At 49.0% G+C, this 17,500-nt stretch overlaps 1 protein-coding gene across 11 annotated transcripts in view; it reads right to left on the bottom strand.

Annotated features, from left to right (window-relative positions):
- Window positions 1–17,500, bottom strand: part of IL11RA (interleukin 11 receptor subunit alpha) — a 103,804-nt gene that overhangs the window by 48,729 nt on the left and 37,575 nt on the right. For 7 of the 11 annotated variants that reach the window (XM_087927602.1, XM_087927606.1, XM_087927611.1 and 4 more), the window contains exon 2: window positions 7,543–7,653. In XM_087927602.1, the coding sequence (XP_087783728.1) occupies window positions 7,543–7,653 (111 nt within the window). Of the gene's footprint in view, window positions 1–7,542; window positions 7,654–8,436; window positions 8,559–17,500 lie in introns of all 11 variants that reach the window. The other 4 variants (XM_087927600.1, XM_087927601.1, XM_087927605.1 and 1 more) reach the window with 1 other exon arrangement.

Genomic DNA, 17,500 nt, shown 5'->3' with positions numbered 1-17,500 from the left:
ATTCTATTCTATTCTATTCTATTCTATTCTATTCTATTCTATTTTCCCTTTCCCTTCCTTCCTTCCTTCCTTCCTTCCTTCCTTCCTTCCTTCCTTCCTTCCTTCCTTCCTTCCTTCCTTTATTCTCTTCTCTTCTCTTATTCTATTCTATTCTATTCTATTCTATTCTATTCTATTCTATTCTATTCTATTCTATTCTATTCTACTCTACTCTACTCTGTTCTACTCTACTCTACTCTACTCTACTCTACTCTATTCTATATTCTATTTCTATTTCTTTTTCTATTCTATGAATGAGCTGGAAGGGACCTTGGAGGTCTTCTAGTCAACCCCGCTGCTCAAGCGGAAGATCCTCTACCATGTCAGACAACTAAAACATATGGAGAACAGCTGCAGGATTCGGATTGCCACACGCCAAATGTCACCTGTACCCAGGACACTGCAACCGTCATAACTATGAGTCAGTGGCTAAGCGTCTGAATTTTCATCACGTGGTTGTGGGGATGCTGCAATGGTCATAAGTGTGAAAACTGGTGAGAAGCCACTTCTTTGGTGGCATTGTATCTTTGAACGGTCACTACATGAAGTGTTGTAAGTTGAGGACTATCTGTATTTATCTTCCACCTTTATTTTTATAAATAGCTCAAGGCAATGAACATCTTCCTTCCTCCTCCTCCTCCTCCATTTTTCCGTGTGTGTGTGTGTGTGTGTGTGTGTGTGTGTGTGTGTGTTTCACATCGATTTGGGATGCACCAAGCAGGAGACCCTCTCTTTGGGCAGAAGGGTTGAGTTTGGGGAAGGGTCTCTCTTGAGATACCCCTTAAACAGGGCAGGGTTTGAACCTCCTCCAAGCTCTGGGCAATTCCAGGAAATGTCAAGAGTCCCATTCAAAACATTAGAATAGCATAGAAATAGAAAATAGAATAGAATATTGGAATGGAGAATACAATAACGGATAAGATAGGACAGGACAGGACAGAACAGAATAGAAAACACAACAGAACAGAACAGAAGAATAGAATAGAATATAGAGTAGAATAGAATAGAGAATAGAATAGAAAATAGAATAGAATAGAATAGAAAACAGAACAGAATATTGGAAAGAAGACTACAATAACAGATAAGATAGGACAGGGCAGGACAGGACAGGACAGAATAGAAAACACAACAGAACAGAACAGAACAGAAGAATAGAATAGAATAGAATAGAATAGAAAATAGAATAGAATAGAATAGAATAGAACAGAAATAGAATGGAGAATACAATAGAATAGAGTAAGATAGGACAGGAGAGGACAGAACAGAATAGAACACAACAGAACAGAACAGAATACAGAGTAGAATAGAATAGAGAATAGAATAGAAAATAGAATAGAATAGAATAGAAAATAGAACAGAATATTGGAATGGAGAATACAATAACGGATAAGATAGGACAGGGCAGGACAGGACAGAATAGAAAACACAACAGAACAGAACAGAAGAATAGAATAGAATAGAATAGAATAGAATAGAATAGAATAGAATAGGAATAGAATAGAGAATAGAATAGAAAATAGAATAGAATAGAATAGAATAGAATAGAGTAGAGTGGAACAGAACAGAACAGAACAGAACAGAACAGAATAGGCAGAGCTGGAAGGGACCTTGGGGGTCTTCTAGTCCAACCCCCTGCTTTCTTCTCCTTGCAGAGTCCCAACCGCTAGACAGAAGCATCCTGGCAGGACAGAGAGACCCAGCTGGGCCTTGGACCCCAGGCCCCCTTTTCCCCACAGAGCGCCTGCGTCCAAAAGAAGCCGCCCCCCCCTCTTCTGCAATGCTCCACTGCCCCGGGAGTCCCTCCTGCATCCCAGGAGCCCAAACGGCCTCGGGGCAGCCTGCACAGAGCTGGCTTGGCAGCCAAAAAGCCCTTTGGGTCTCCCTGCCTTTCCACGGGAACGTTGGCAGGGGAACCAGTGCTGGGAAGGTGTGTGTGTGTGTGTGTGGAGTGGGTCCAAGGCTCGCCCGTTCCGACATATGGAACATGTACCTTATGCCATCATATGTAGGACAAACAGGATTGTCAGGATGATCACACCCCACCCAACGTTTTTAACAATTTATTCAATATTTTTTTCGTATTCAAAAGAAAAGACGCGTGGACTTCACGGCTGGCTGGGGAATTCTGGGAGTCGAAGTCCCTAGGCCTTCGAGTTGCCAAGATTGGACATCCCTGCTAGTAAGAAAGCCGGGAAGGAGAGACTCCAGCAACGAAGAGGCAGAATCTCTCGTGAGTTTTCCAACTAAATGAAAACATGCCCCCAATCTCCTTTTGTGTCTAACTTGGCAGAAATATAGCCAGACCTCCTTGGGCTCCATTGTGAAACACTCTGGGATTTTCATACTTTTGAGTTGGTTCATTGAAAGGGGGCCAGTCCTGAGCCTCACGGGGACTTGCGTTGGCATCACCAACCTGTCCCTCTCTCCCTCCTCAAATTAGCCCCTCGGCTCCTCTGATGAAGGAAGGAAGGTGCAGCTCACAAAAATGGAGGGATAAAATGTTGGACTTTGAAAAGGGGCTACCAATTATACCTTGAGTCCCAGTTGTTGTAAAATGTTGAGGACTCTTTGTTCTTTAATGCTATCGTTAATTTATCCATTTCAGCACACTCACAAATTTTCTGAATAACCATTTGCTCTGAAGCTGTAACGAGGTAATTTCCAACATTGAGCAAACGCTAATCTAGCTGCGGTTAGAATATGGATTATTACATATTTTGTCTTTTTGGATAAATATCTATCAGAGATCCCTAACAGGAAGAACTCTGGTTTATAGTCTATTTGTTCTTTAGTTATCTCCTCCAACCATTTTCTAATTTTTTGCCAAAATTTTTGGGTAGTTTTACAAGACCACCACGTGTGGAAAAATGTTCCTTCGGGGCTTTTGCATTTCCAACACCTTGAGCTCATGTTAGGGTTCATCTTCGCCAACCTCGAAGGGGATAATCTATGCAAGTCATAACCCAGGGGCATGTGCAGAATTCGAACAGATAATCAGCCCTAACTGACCCTATCTCATTAGTACAGGTAGGCCTCAACTTGTGTCCGTAATTGGGACAAAACTGCACCCAGTTTTGGTCACCACACTATAAAAAAAGATGTGGAGACTCTGGAAAGGGTGCAGAGAAGAGCAACCAGGAGGATGAGGGGACTGGCGGCCGAAACTTATGAAGAACAGTTGCAGGAACAGGCCCTGGCTGGTCTACGGAAGAGAAGGAGGTGCAGCTCACAAAAATGGAGGCTTTGGGATAAAACGTTGGACTTTGAAAAGGGGCTACCAGGTACCTGCTAATTCCTACCCCCACCCCCCCCACCCCGCAAAGAGCCCAGGGCCTTTGACCCACCCTGGGCCACCTTCTGAATCTAGGCAAGTCATAACCCAGGGGCACGTGCAGAATTCGAACAGATAATCAGCCCTAACTGACCCTATCTCATTAGTACAGGTAGGCCTCAACTTGTGTCCGTAATTGGGACAAAACTGCACCCGGTTTTGGTCACCCCACTATAAAAAAAGATGTGGAGACTCTGGAAAGGGTGCAGAGAAGAGCAACCAGGAGGATGAGGGGACTGGCGGCCGAAACTTATGAAGAACAGTTGCAGGAACAGGCCCTGGCTGGTCTACGGAAGAGAAGGACCAGGGGACAAAGAAAGACAGAGAGAGAGAGAGAGCGCGAAAGCTGGAAAAAACGACAACAGTAAGACTGAAGCAGGCATCCTGGGAGGACAGGCTGACCCCCTCCCCTTAAAACCCCCCAGAATTTGAAAGCCCCTCCCTCCTTTTCTGTGCCGCTCCTCTTTGCAAGCTGCTCCCGCTGAGCGTCTGGCTGCCTTTGCCGGGGCACAGCTGGCAGGCCCCCTTCCCCTGTCAGCAGAACCCAAGCCAAAGACCCAGCCTTCCCCTCCCAGCCCATCGCCCCAAATATGAGGGGCCGCCTTTGAGGGCCGGTTGGCAGGCAGACGGGTAAGACAAGACTCCCTCAGGTGCGTTGGCCTCGGCTGGGGCTCCAGTCCTGTCCTCCCCCAGTTAGAGCGGCTTCAGAAAACACGGGTTTCAAAGCCAACGGAGGGAAAATCGCCTCCGCTGGACGGAACACGGTGCCCATGTTTGTTTAATCGAACCCAGATGCTGACGATGCCGTGCCAGAGAAGGAGGATGTAAAGCGTGAGACGGGACGGGGGTGGGGTGGGGGGAGAGGGAAGAATAAAGGGGGGACTTGTCTCAGGCAGGCCTGCGTTGGGAGGGGGGGGGCTGGCTGGCTCCTGAAGTGGGGGGATAGTGGGGGGCAGGAGAGGCGAGGGGCTTGGCGAGGGGAAACACTGGGCGCCAAAGGAAGGCTGCTTCTGAGTTTGGAAGCTTGAAATGCATCCAGGATCGGCTCCGAGAGCAGGCAGCGTCTCGGGAAAAAGAAGGGCCGGGATCTCTGCGTTCCCTGATTCTTCCCACGGACCGTTCCGACCCCCGCCCTTTTCCAACAAATCAAACGCAATCCCAAAGGGAACAGAAACCTTGTAATGCTTTTGCAAAATAATTAGCTGTGATAAGCACAAGCCTTGCCAAACTGTGCGAGCCTTGCCAAAAGATAACAGACGAGAAATAATTTGCAATACAAGAGTCTTCAAATACAAACTCAGGATACTGTAATGTCCACGAGGCTGAGTTTCAAAATGTTTTTGCTTTCTGCAAAGAACGTCCGATTCACAGCGGGCTTTTATCTTCTTGAAGGTGGGGCCACTACCTTGAAGCCTTGCTCCCGAGTCTCCCGTGCTGCTGCAATTGCTCTGTCCTACCAGCAGCCCTGCGCGCACACGCACGTGGCACAGGCTCCTCGGGAACCTCCTCATCACTGCTGCCAGCCCCCACAATCTCTGAAGGCAGCAATCCACTCCTTGATGGTCCCGGCCCCTCATCTGAGACCTCGCTCTACTTAGCCGTCTGTACCTGCTGCCGGCTACCCACAACATGAGCAGCCTTCGGGCTGATGAGGTGCATGCAAACATTTATGGCACCTGTCTATCAGTGAATCCTTAAATCTGGGGTCCCAGAACCAGTCAGGACTGGCTGAATCTCACCTCTGATCAGAGGGGCATGTTTTGAGTCCAGGAAGAGACCCCTTTCTGCCATGGCGCATAACCTCTTCCCCCACCTTGGGAACATCATCATCTCCTCTTCAGTGAGACTGGCCTGAAAGAATCAGATTTGGGGACCTCGTGGGGGTGTGGAACCTGCAGAACTAATGTTGTTGTTGTTAGTTGCGAAGTTGTGAAGTCCGACCCATTGTGACCCCATGGAGAAGTTCCTCCAGGCCTTCCTGTCCTCTACCATCCCGCCCGACTCCCCACTGCTTCAGGGTCTCCATCCTTCCTTCCTTTCCTCCTCTTCCCTTCCTCCTCCTCTTCCTCCTCCTCCTCCTCTTCCTCCTCTTCTTCTTCTTCCTTCTTCTCTTCTCCTTCTCCTTCTCGCTTCTTCTTCTTCTTCTTCTTTGCCTTCAACCATTCCCAGCATTCGGCTCTTCTTCTCCGGGGACTCCCTTCCTTCCTTCTCATGAGGCGGCCAAAGTCTCTGAGCGTCATCTTCAGGATCCGGCCTCCTAAAGAGGCAGTCAGGGTGGATCTCCTCTAGGACTGGCCGCTTGGATGGCCTTGCGGTCCAAGGGACTCGCAGGAGTCTCCTCCTCCAGCCCCAGAGCTCAAAGGCCTCCATTCTTTGGCGCTCAGCCTTCCTTGTGGTCCCACTTTCACAGCCACGCGTTGCCACTGGAAGGACCAGAGCCTTGACTCTACGCACTTTGGTTCGCAGGGGGATGTTTCTGCTTTTGAGTGTGCTGCCTAGATTTGCCATAACTTCGCCCCCCAGGATTTGATTTCTTGGCTGCAGTCCCCGTCGGCGGTGATCTTGGAGCCCAGGAAAATAAAACCTTTCCTACCTCCATTTCTTCTCCACCTATTTGCCAGGAATTGAGAGGGCCGCATGCCAGGATCTTAATTAAGAAAACTAAGCAAAATGAATACATTGCCCATAAGCTGTTGGTTGGCAGGGTCCCGTGTTTCATATTCCTGGTTAATCGGTTTCAATTATTTCAACTTCTGAATTGCTTTCATTTCTACGATTCCTTTCCTTTTTGTGTGTGTGTGATCTGAATTCACGAGCCACCCAGAGTCTCACAGATGAGACGGAGGGTTATATAAATGTGGAGGGACTAAATAAATATTCATGCTTTCTGCTTTTGAAATGGCAAACAGCTGCACAGACATCGCAAGCATGCATTCGATTTGGCAAAAAGACAGGGTGATCTGCCACCACGCAAAAGTTCTGCATGTCCGGCTTGTTTTCACGGCTAAGGGGTTCGCTGAAATGGGCCAGCGGGCCAGCAGAAGGGGGGGTTAGCCCACGGCAAGCTCATCAAAAGCCAACTGCCTGGAATATCTAAGCCAGGAGAATTCAAACTTGGTAACTTTGTGGACTTCAACTCCCAGAATTCCTCAGCCAACTGGAGCAGGGACCTACAAATGTGGCAACTTTGAAGACTTGTGGACTTCAACTCCCAGAATTCTGGGGGTTCAAGTCCACAAGTCTTAAAGTCGCCATGCTTGGGGGCCCCTGGTCTAAGCAAGCATAACATGATATATGACCTAATACCTGGGTTTATTAAATACTAGCTCAGTACCAGTGCTTCGCTACGAAACTATGTGATCAGGCTTAGTATTTGGGAATGAAAACAAGGGGTGGGGGGGAAATTCTGCCTCTGCCTACCAGCATCCATCGGTATTCATCTGGCTAACGTCCTGTCAGGGGGTGAGAGAGTTGAGGGCTGTTTGGAAACTGCAAGAGTATTCACTGTGTGAGCAAGGAGGACACAGCAAGGAACCTGGGCGTGGCTTAGCTCAACTGTTCTGTACTAAAGCTGCTTGGTGCTGTGAAAATAAACCTAAAACTGAACCTCCTCTCCTCTGCTTGTGTTTTGCCTTTGGAAGAGATTTCTTTCCAGGTGGGGAGGGGAAGTAGAACTCCTTAGCATCGGAGCGTGTTAATAATAATAATAATAATAATAATAATAATATAGGAAATACTCTAAATGCTCTGATGGCCATTTTGCAAAATCCTTTCTTAGTGAGCCCTTAGAAGCCAAGAGGAATATACATGCCAAATTTCAAATTTGTAGGCTTTACGGTTCTGGAGATTTTGTGATGATGCATGAGGGGTATTTTGCTTTTACCTACCTAGATGACTGTAGTACTGATCGCAAGTTAGCCAAATTAAATATTTTCATTCAATAGATTCATGTCAAGTGATCGACATTTTGGATCCACACGGCCTCTTGTGACAGTGATGGGAGGTTTCTGCCAAGGTCAAGAGGAATCCAACTTCCAGGAGAACGTAAGTGTGAAAAAGGGGACCTCACCTCAGCACAGGTCAACTATCTGGTCCCCTCTGGAGAAGACTCGGGTTCCATCCAGCTAGGACTCTTGTAAACCTTCTTAAAACCAGATTCATGGATCACTCACCGTCACGAGATCCCTTCTTGCTACATTTTCATCAGTCTGGATGGAACGGTGGACCTCTGCAAAGAACCATCCTCCTGGGTGGGAATTCCGACAGTAGCAGAACCAAAGGATCTGGAGAGAAACAAGGAGGAAATGGGAGGTGAATATATGTGTCCCAGGATAATGCTACAGGATCCAATCTGGGTCGGTCTGGTTTGGTTCTGCAACCCAACGGGACAGACATGGACTCCAGAGAGGAATTAGGCCTGCAGAAAAAGACAGTGGCTACCAACCTGCCTTCCATGGAGGACCTGTATCCTGCACGAGTCAAAAAGAGGGCTGTGAAAATATCTACAGACCCCTCACATCCCGGACATAAACTGTTGTAACTCCCACGCTCAAAAAGACACTATATAGAGCCCTGCACACCAGAACAACTAGGCACAAGGAGAGTTTTTCCCCAATGCCATCTCTCGGCTAAACAAATAATTCCCTCAACACTGTCCAACTATTGACAAAGCCTGCACTACTATTGCTATTAATCTTCTCATCACTCCTATTACCCCTCCCACTTATTCGTCTGGTTAGCATCCTGTCAGTGTGTGAGAGAGTTGAGGGCAGTTTGGAAACTGAAACATGGAAACTGAAACAGTGTTTGCTGTGAAGGAGACAGCAAGGAGCCTGGGCGTGGCTTAGCTCAACTGTTCTGCACTAGAGCTGCTTGGTGCTGTGAAAGTAAAACTGAAACTGAAACTCCTCGGCTTGTGTTTTGCATTTGGGGCAGATTTCTTTTTTTCAGGTGGGGAGGGGGAGTAGAACTCCTTAGCTTCAGAGCATAATAATAATAATAATAATAATAATAATAATAATAATAATAATAATAATAATAATAATAATAATATAGGAAGTACTAACGCTCTGAGAGTCATTCTGGGAGTTGAAGTCCTCCAGGCTTAAAGTTGCCAAGGATGGGAACCCCTGGTGTAAACCATATAACTGTATAAATGCAATATGCAGAAGAGCCCAGGGCACGTACTCTGGAGACAGAGAGAGAGAGAGAGACGTACTCTGAGGATGGGCTCCAACATGACTCAGGAAGCTTGGGGGAAAAAAAAGCTTTTGGTGCCGGTGACCGACTCAGATTGGATCCTCCAGAAAGAAATTCCCACATGTTAATTTCTCAACACACGATCCCATGCTTTGCCTGTAAGCGCTTGGCAACGTGGCCCTGTTTAGCTGGGAACGTGGACCAGGAAGGGCTCCTCCAGCCCCCACACCCAAACCCCTGGGTGCCACTGGCCTTTCCTTGGCCCCCCCCTCCTTCCTTCCGTCTCCTCCCTCCTTATTCACAAAGTGAATTTTGCATTGTCCTCTGGGAGGCTTCCCGGACCTTGAACCACAAGCAGTTGGGAAGAGGAGCCTCTTCGGTGGTTGGGCTTGGGCCGAGAGCCCAGGCGGCCCCCCGACTTCTCCCCCAGCACAGCCCCATCCTCTCCACGGGCACCAGTCCCGCCGGCAGGGCTCTCCAATGTAGGCCTCTCCTTTAAGACTTGCGGACTTCAACTCCCAGAATTTCCCCTGCCAGCACGAATTCTGGGAATTAAAGTGCCGGCTGGGGAATTCTGGGAGTTGATGTCCACAAGTCTTAAAAGTTGCCAGGTTTGGAGACCTCTGTCCCAAGGGCAGGCCTCCACAAACCCCACTCCCTTCTGGCACTGATGGTGTTGCCTAGTTGGGTCATTGAAACATCCAAGCTCAGAGAGCACCAAGGACTACACGGCCCTCTTCCTTCTCCTCCCCTCTCTTCCTCCCTCTTCTCAACCCCCCTCCCTTCTAGCACTGATGGTGTTACCTAGTGAGTCATGAAACATCTGTCAGAAAACCACCAAGCTCAGAGAGCACCAAGGTCTCCACAGCCCTCCTCCTCCTCCTCCTTCCTCTCCTCAAAAACGCCCACTCCCTTCTTGCACTGATGATGTCCCCTAGTTGGGTCATGAACCGTCTGCAAGAAAACCACCAAGCTCAGAGAGCACCGAGGACCCCCCAGTCCTCCCCCTGCTCCTCCTCCCTCTCCAAATGCTTGTTTGGGATAGGCCGCAACGGGAGTAGGACCCCCTGAGCTCCGGAGATCACTGGATCCCCTTGACTGATTGCCAGCTCTTTTTTATGTTCATTCTTTGTAATTCAAAACATTGATTAGATTATCCAAATACCATATAAAGCACAAAGATACAAAAGAAAACAAGGGGAAAACAAGGGGAAGAGAAAAGGGCAGGACAAAGGCAAAAAAGAAAGAAAAGAAAAGAAAAGAAAAGGAAAGGAAAGGAAAGGAAAGGAAAGAAAGAAAGAAAGAAAGAAAGAAAGAAAGAAAGAGCCTTGACTTTCTATTCCTTTTGGTGCAATAGAATAAAATAATACCACCAAACCTCAACTGTTGACTTTTATAGCGCAATACAAACTAGCCATTTTTATATCAAGAAACCTATCTAATCCGCCAAAGCCAAGTTCCCAGCTCCGGGGCCTGCTGGCCCTTAAAGTTCGCCAGCTGCCGGGCATGGCAAGACCCAGCCCCCAAATTCCTCCACCTGGGCTGCTTTAAGGAGGGTGGGCTGCCTGGGGGGTTCTGGGAGTTGAAGTCCACGCTTCTTAAAGGGGCTGAGAAACTCTGACCTACAGCCGAACACCATCCAGGAACTTCTTTCGTTGATTTGTTAGCTGAAAAGGTTGATAGCCCACCCAAAGGATCTTGTGGCAGGTTGTTCCCCTTGCCAATCCCATCGACCGTGTGGATTGTTTTACTTTAAACTTTGTACACGATTGATACGTCAGCCAGTGGAGCTGGGCAGCTTACAAACTTAAACAAACAAACATGGAAATAATACATAGACTGAAGGAAAAGGGCCAAGAGTCGGTGAAAGATCAGTGTTAGGGTGGGAAATATTGTCAAGCTGCAGCAAACCTTCTGAGGATTTTATTTTATTCTATTTACAGGGTTCTCAGCCTGCCCAGTTACCCACTTCTGAACAGCATTTGCACTTCCCCAAATCTGTAACTTGGGTAAAAACAGATCTAAAAGAAAATAAACTAAACCAGCGCAATATCGCTCCTGGCGAACTCAGATGAAAACGTCTGATGTTACAATACAGCCCTAGAAAATCTAAACACTGGAGGCCAAAGAAACCTGATCTCAGCCCTGCCTGAAAACGCCATGACACAGCCAGTCCCTTCACAAACTTTCTGGAAACCAGAGCCAGCAGGGTTGTTGTTGTTGTTGTGTGTGTAACTTCATTCTTTTTCGTTTTCCCAGCCAAGAAAAAGAATTCCCCAGGGCCGCTGCAAATTCCAAGGCCTGACGCGGCCCCCTCCCTCAATTCCTGCCACCCCATGCTCTCCCAATGTTTCCCCAGAAGCAGTGCCTGCGCCCCCCTCAAGGTTTGCTCCTTGGACACCCCCTCCACTGACCGGTTCTAATCTTGGAAAGAGAGACCCAACGATTCCTATCTCACGGACAGGTTCAAAACCCCCGGCCAGTTTCCTGCTTGCTTTTTTCAAAAACCCCTCCCCATTCTGCCAAAGGCAGGTGCTGCAGGGGCTTCTGCCCCCCCACATTTCCCCATGAGGAAGGTGTGGGGGGGGGCTTCTGGGCAGAGGACCTGCTCCCCCAACCTCGACTGAGACTTGGCTGGATGCTCTCCTCAGCCCCCTTTGAACCCGCCACCCCAGAGGCTGCGCCGCCTTCGTTGCTTCTAGCCGCCTTCTGCTTGCACAAGAGGGTTCAAGAAGTTGCCGTCCACTGAGGGTGAAGCGGTAAGCAAGCAGTTGAGCTTTCTTGACAGGGAGCAGCACAATTAGCCAGTGGAACAGCTTGCCAGTAGAAGTTGTGAGTCACTGGAGGCTTTAAAAAAAAAAGAAAAGGAGGAAGAAGGATGATGTTTTTATGTTTTATGTGGTATGTCTAGGTTGTTTTGTTGTTAAAATAAAAAACTTTTTTTTTAAAAAAAGACCGGGCAGCCATTTGTCTGAAATGCTTGAGCAGGGGGTTGGACTAGAAGACCTCCAAGGTCCCTTCCAATTCTATGATTCTGAAGATGGACAAATCCAGCTTCCATCCCCTGCCTGAGTGGGACCCTCGTTTGGCACAACACACAATCAGTCAAAAAAGAGTCGGGAGGGCCCTTGAAGTTGGAGGTCTAGTCCATCCCCCCACCTCAAGCAGGAGACCCCCCTACCATTTGAGGCCAGTGCCTCTCCAGTCTCTTCTTAAAAGCCTCCGGTGATGGAGCGCCCACGATTTCTGGTGGCAGGAAATTCCACTGGTTAATTGTCCTCACTGTTAGGAAGTTTCTCCTTAGCTTCTTCTCTCTTTGGTTAGTTTCCATCTGCTACTTCTTGTCTGTTGCTTTGGAGAATAATTTGACCCTCTCTTTTTTGTGGCAGCCCGTCAAATATTGGAAGGCTGCTCTCCTGTCTCCCCTGGTCCTTCTCTTCCCTGGACCAGCCAGGCCCAGTTCCTGCAACCGTTCCTCGTATATTTGATCCTCCAGTCCCCCAATCATCCTGGTTGCTCTTCTCTGCCCTCTTTCTAGACTCTCAACCTCTTTTTTTATAGTGTGGTGACCAAAACAGGATGCCTTACTCTAGGTGTGGCCTTACTAAGGCTTTATAAAGCAGGGTCTCTACAAGGGTCTTAAAAACAGGATCTTCTGGATCCTGGCAGATAAACTCGGGCACACACACACACACCCCAAGCCCCCCAATGCTCAGATTTGCTGACATTCATCATTTGGGGGAAGGGTCCCCAAACTTGGCAACTGTAAGACTTGTGGACTTCAACTCTCAGAATTCTCCAGCCAGCTGGCTGGAGAATCCCACAAGTCTTAAAGCTGCCAAGTTTGGAGATTTCTGAGTTGGGGAAATTCAGCAGAATTTCATTCAGTGCTTCTAAGAAAGTCACCAGGTTCTTCCCTGGAAAAACAACAACGGACTTCCATATGAGCCAGAAGTCTTAGGCACGATAATCAGGACAGCACATAATTCTTCCTTCCTGAGGCCCCATTGAGTAAGTGGCAATTCTCAAAGGGTTCCCAAGAAGCCGGCTGGGGAGGCTGGGAGCTGTGATCCGGGCATGGCAGAGGTGTGTGTGTGTGTGTGTGTGTGTGTGTGTGTTGGTGGGAGATTTAGCAGAAGAGGAAGGAAGCCATTTGGGGACAGTCCCGGCCTCTCCTTTCCGCAGCAGGAAGGGAAGCCAGCCTAGAGGCCTGGGGCTGGCATCTCCTGGGCCCGTTGTGCCCCCTCAGTGGTGTGGGGAAAGGGTGGGGGCCTGGCCCCTCTTGCCTGGGGAGGCCAAGAGCCGGGCAGGGCTGCCCTCTGTTTGTCCCGGATGAGGTTCGCTGGCACGGGCAGAGGGTCCAACTTGAACGCAGTTCAAATCCCGGGAGATTTCAAGAAGAGGCTGGACAGTCAATTGCCTCAAAGGGTGTAGGGTTTCCTGCCTGAGCAGGGGGTTGGACTAGATGACCTCTAAGCGTCCTTCCAACTCTGTCATTCTGTATTCAGAGACTGCCTCCCAGAATATCCTTCATCAGCCGATGGAACCGTGGAGGACAGCTGCCCATTTGAGGGTCTGTTACACCCCCACACCCCATTTCTAAGCCCCCCCCACAACATCTTGTCTTGCAGAGCCTGGCTGGTCACATGGACACAGAGGCCCAGCTGGGGGCTGCTTTCCTTTGGGGCAGGAGAAAAGCAGGAAGCTGGAGTTCAAGCCCCCGGGGTCAGGTGGGGGGCAGATCTTCTGAGTGCCCCCTCCTGCCCTGGCCCCAGGTTCCTCCACACCAAGCGTGTCTCTCGTCAGGGTTCAAAGCTGGCTGAGCGACTGACATCCCATGCTCGCTGCAGGCCTTCCACCACCCATCCAATTCCAGCCATCTTAAAGCATGAGGGATTCTGGGAGTTGAAGTCCACTCATTTTAATGCATCTTGGCTGGGGAATCCTGGGAACCGAAGTCTCCCCTTGGGGAATTCTGGGAATTGAAGTCCACTCATCTTAAAGCATGGGGAATCCTGGATAATTTAAGTCCAGCCATCTTAAAGCATGAGGGATTCTGGGAGTTGAAGTCCACTCATTTTAATGCATCTTGGCCGGGGAATCCTGGGAACCGAAGTCTCCCCATGGGGAATTCTGGGAGTTGAAGTCCACTCATCTTAAAGCATGGGGAATCCTGGATAATTTAAGTCCAGCCATCTTAAAGCATGAGGGATTCTGGGAGTTGAAGTCCACTCATTTTAATGCATCTTGGCCGGGAATCCTGGGAACCGAAGTCTCCCCATGGGGAATTCTGGGAGTTGAAGTCCACTCATCTTAAAGCATGGGGAATCCTGGATAATTTAAGTCCAGCCATCTTAAAGCATGAGGGATTCTGGGAGTTGAAGTCCACTCATTTTAATGCATCTTGGCTGGGGAATTCTGGGAGTTGAAGTCCACTCATCTTAAAGCATGGGGAATCCTGGATAATTTAAGTCCAGCCATCTTAAAGCATGCTGGCTGGGGAACTGTGGGAATGGAAGTCCACCCGTCTTAAAGTTTGCTACCTAGGAATTCTGGGAGTTGAAGTCCACTCATTTTAATGCATCTTTCTGGGGAATTCTGGGAGTTGAAGTCCACTCATCTTAAAGCATGGGGAATCCTGGATAATTTAAGTCCAGCCATCTGAAAGCATGCTGGCTGGGGAATGTGGGAACGGAAGTCCACCCGTCTTAAAGTTCGCTAGCGAGGGAATTCTGGGAGTTGAAGTCCACTCCCCTTAAATCCACCTATCTTCAAGCAGCCAGGTGTGATAAGCCCCGCTCTAAAGTGAACAGCACTGGGTAGGAGTTGAATTGTGGTCCTGTTATCTCCCTGAAAATCCCAGGGCCCACCTGATCTTTACGCTCCCAGCGTTCCCCCAGAACTCCTGGCTCAGCACAGCAAAAAGACCTTGCAAGCTTTCTCTGTATGGGTGTGCGTGTGTGTGTGTGCGTGTATGTGTGTGTGTGTGTGTGTGCATCTTTTGTGTTCACTTGGGCTGGTTTAATGCTTGGCCTCCCGAGGCAGCGCCTCGATTGGCACCCTTATCTGGCCCCCTCTAATCTTAGCCCTTTTACAAGCTGTGAAACTGCCAAGTGGAGAAAAGTGTGTGTGTGTGTGTGTGTGTGTGTGTTTGTGTGCACGCCCATGCATGTGTGGTGGTATCCAATTCTGCCAAGATTCAGGCTGGATTAAGTTTTGAAATGTTTGGCTGAAGCACACACGTGCACACACACACACACACTTGTTTGATGGGCCACAGATTGATAGTTTGCCTTCTGCGGCAGCTGCCAAAAAAGCCAACAGACTCCTAGCCGCATTAACAGAGGGATGGAATCACACAACGCGTTAACACCACTTTACAAGGCCTTGCTAAGGCCACACTTGGAATCCTGCATCCAGTTTTGGTCACCATGGTAAAAACAAAGAGGCTGAGACTCTGGAAAGAGTGCAGAGAACAGCAACTAAGAGGACTGGGGCCCGGAGGATAAAACATACGAAGAATGGTTGCAGGAATTGAGTATATGCCTAGTCTGATGAAAAGAAGGACTAGAGGTGACATGACAGCAGTCTTCCAATATCTCAGGGGCTGCCCCAAAGGAGAAGCAGTCAAGCTATTCTGTAACGTACCTAAAGCAACGTCAAGAAGCAACGGGTGGAAATAAATCTAAGAAGAGAAGCAACTTAGAACTAAGGAGGAATTTCCTGACTGTGAGGACAAATTAATCAGTGGAACAACTTGCCACCAGAAGTTGTGGGTGCTCCAATACCAACACTGCAGGTTTTCAAGAAGAGACTGTTTGAAATGGGATAGGGTTGCCTGAGCAGGGGGTTGGACTAGACGACCTTCAGGGTTCCTTCCAGCTCTATTATGATTATGATTCACTCAGTTTGATGGACCTTTTTTTCCTTCCTGTGGAAGAACGCACATAAATTGAAGGGTTGCTCCGGATTCCTTTTCTCTACACATCGGGCGAGCAAGATCACGTGACCACATTGCAGCAGTCGTAAGTGTGAAAACTAGTCATAAGTCACTTTTGGGGTTCTTTCTTAACTTCGAAATGGACCAAGGGAACGAAAGTTGCCTTCGGAAGTTGTGGGAGCTTCATCCCTGGAGGCTTTCAAAGAAGAGACTGGACTGCCCATCTGTCAGAAACGGGGTAGGGTCTCCCGCTTGGTTGGATGGGGAGGGTTGGACTAGATGACCTCCAAGGCCCCTCCCAACTCTGTTTAATCTGTTGAAACGTGCGGTTCGCTGGGAATTCTCCACCCGTCCCTTCCAGAGGCTCCTCGGCGTTAAGCACAGCCTGTTTTCCCTCCCGTGCTCTGCCATTTCTTCACTGCAGCTTGGCAAACAATCAGTCAAGGGATAAATTATGGCTCTGCAAGAAGTAAACATTTGCAAGGCGGATAACTTGGGAAGGAAACTTCAGGCAGCTGAGGAAGAAAGCTGCAGAAAAAATGCCACCCAACCACCTTCAGCTCCGGAAAAGGAAAGCAGTGTGTGTTTCTGTGTGTTTGTGTGTGTTTGTGTGTGTGTGTGTGTGTGTGTGTATTGTGGGGGGGCAGTCAGTCTGCAGGGAAGCCAAGGCTCAAACTTTGGAAGAATGGCCCCACCAAATTTTTTGAGGGGGGGGATAACAATAACCCATGGTTGCTGGAAACCCAAAAGGGTCCTCCAGAGCTAAACTTCTAGAAGATTTGGCCCCTGTTGTGTGTGTGTGAGTGTGCGTGTGTGTGCGTGAATGCAGAAAGACAAGGAAGCCCTTGTGCCTCCGACACAAAAAAATAAGAGCTGATTCACTTGCACTGCATTATTGCTGGACGGAAAATCAATAGTGTTAGTAATGGGAGGTCTTTTGTCCTCGTTACCCACAACCCAGGCCACAAAATAGGTTTTGCTGCTTGAGCAGAACTGAAGCAAAAGGCCCTTGGAAGCTCCCACCCCCCCCTGTCCCCCCCAATCTCCTGCCCCCCCCGAGGTTGCCCCCTCCAGCTCCTCTGCCTTTCCCTTCCTGGGCAACCCAGCAGCCGCGACCCATCAGGTGCCCAGGTGTGGCGTGTTGGCAATCCGGGGTGCGTGAAGGACGCTGGGCTGGGGAAGGCTGGGCTCCTGGCAACAGCTATCCTGGCTTCTGCAGGAAGGGGGGGGGGCATTGGGGGGCCGGGGGGAGGGATGGAGGGTGCTCTGCCCGCTAAATTACTAGGACCCTGCAAGCAGCCAAGCCTCACTGCTCTCTCCCTGTTCCAGGAAGACTCTTCCCTGGCCATGTTGGCTGAGAGGGCAGCTGCAGATCCAGTGGCCACAAAGAAGCTGAGCCCTTCTGCCCCTTAGAGAAGGACAGAATGGGAAGGGACCTTGGAGGTCTTCTAGCCCATCCCCTTGCTCAAGCAGGAGACCCCCCCCCCATGCCATTGCAAACAAATGGCCGTCCCATCTCTTCTTAAAGACCTCCGGCGATGGATCACCCACCACTCCTGGAGGCCGGCTGTTCCCCTGGTTAATGAATAACAGAGTTGGAAGAGACCTTGGAGGTCTTCTAGTCCAACCCCTTTTCCAAGCTGGAGAACTTATCATCAAAAAATGGTTGCCCAATCCTTGCTAAAAACCTCCAGTGATGGACCATCCACAACTTCTGGAAGGAAAGTTAATTGTTCTCACTGTCAGGAAATTTCTTCTTAGTTCTATTTTGATTAGTTTCCACCCGTTGCTTCTTGTCCTGCCTTCGGGTGTTTTGGAGAATAGCTTGACTGCCTCTTCTTTGGGGCAATCCCTGAGATATTGGAAGGCTGCTCTCCTGTCTCCCCTAGTTAGCCCAGAAACACCTGATGGTTAACTCTGGGCCTCCCTTTCTATTCTGGTTGCATCCAAATCAACCTGCCAGAAGCCACATCTGTCCATCCATGCATCCT

This window comes from Pseudonaja textilis, chromosome 2 (assembly GCF_049901715.1).
Source record: "Pseudonaja textilis isolate UNSWEBS1 chromosome 2, rPseTex1.2, whole genome shotgun sequence".
Classification (NCBI taxonomy): domain Eukaryota; kingdom Metazoa; phylum Chordata; class Lepidosauria; order Squamata; family Elapidae; genus Pseudonaja; species Pseudonaja textilis.
This window is presented reverse-complemented; position numbering and strand designations above follow the sequence as displayed.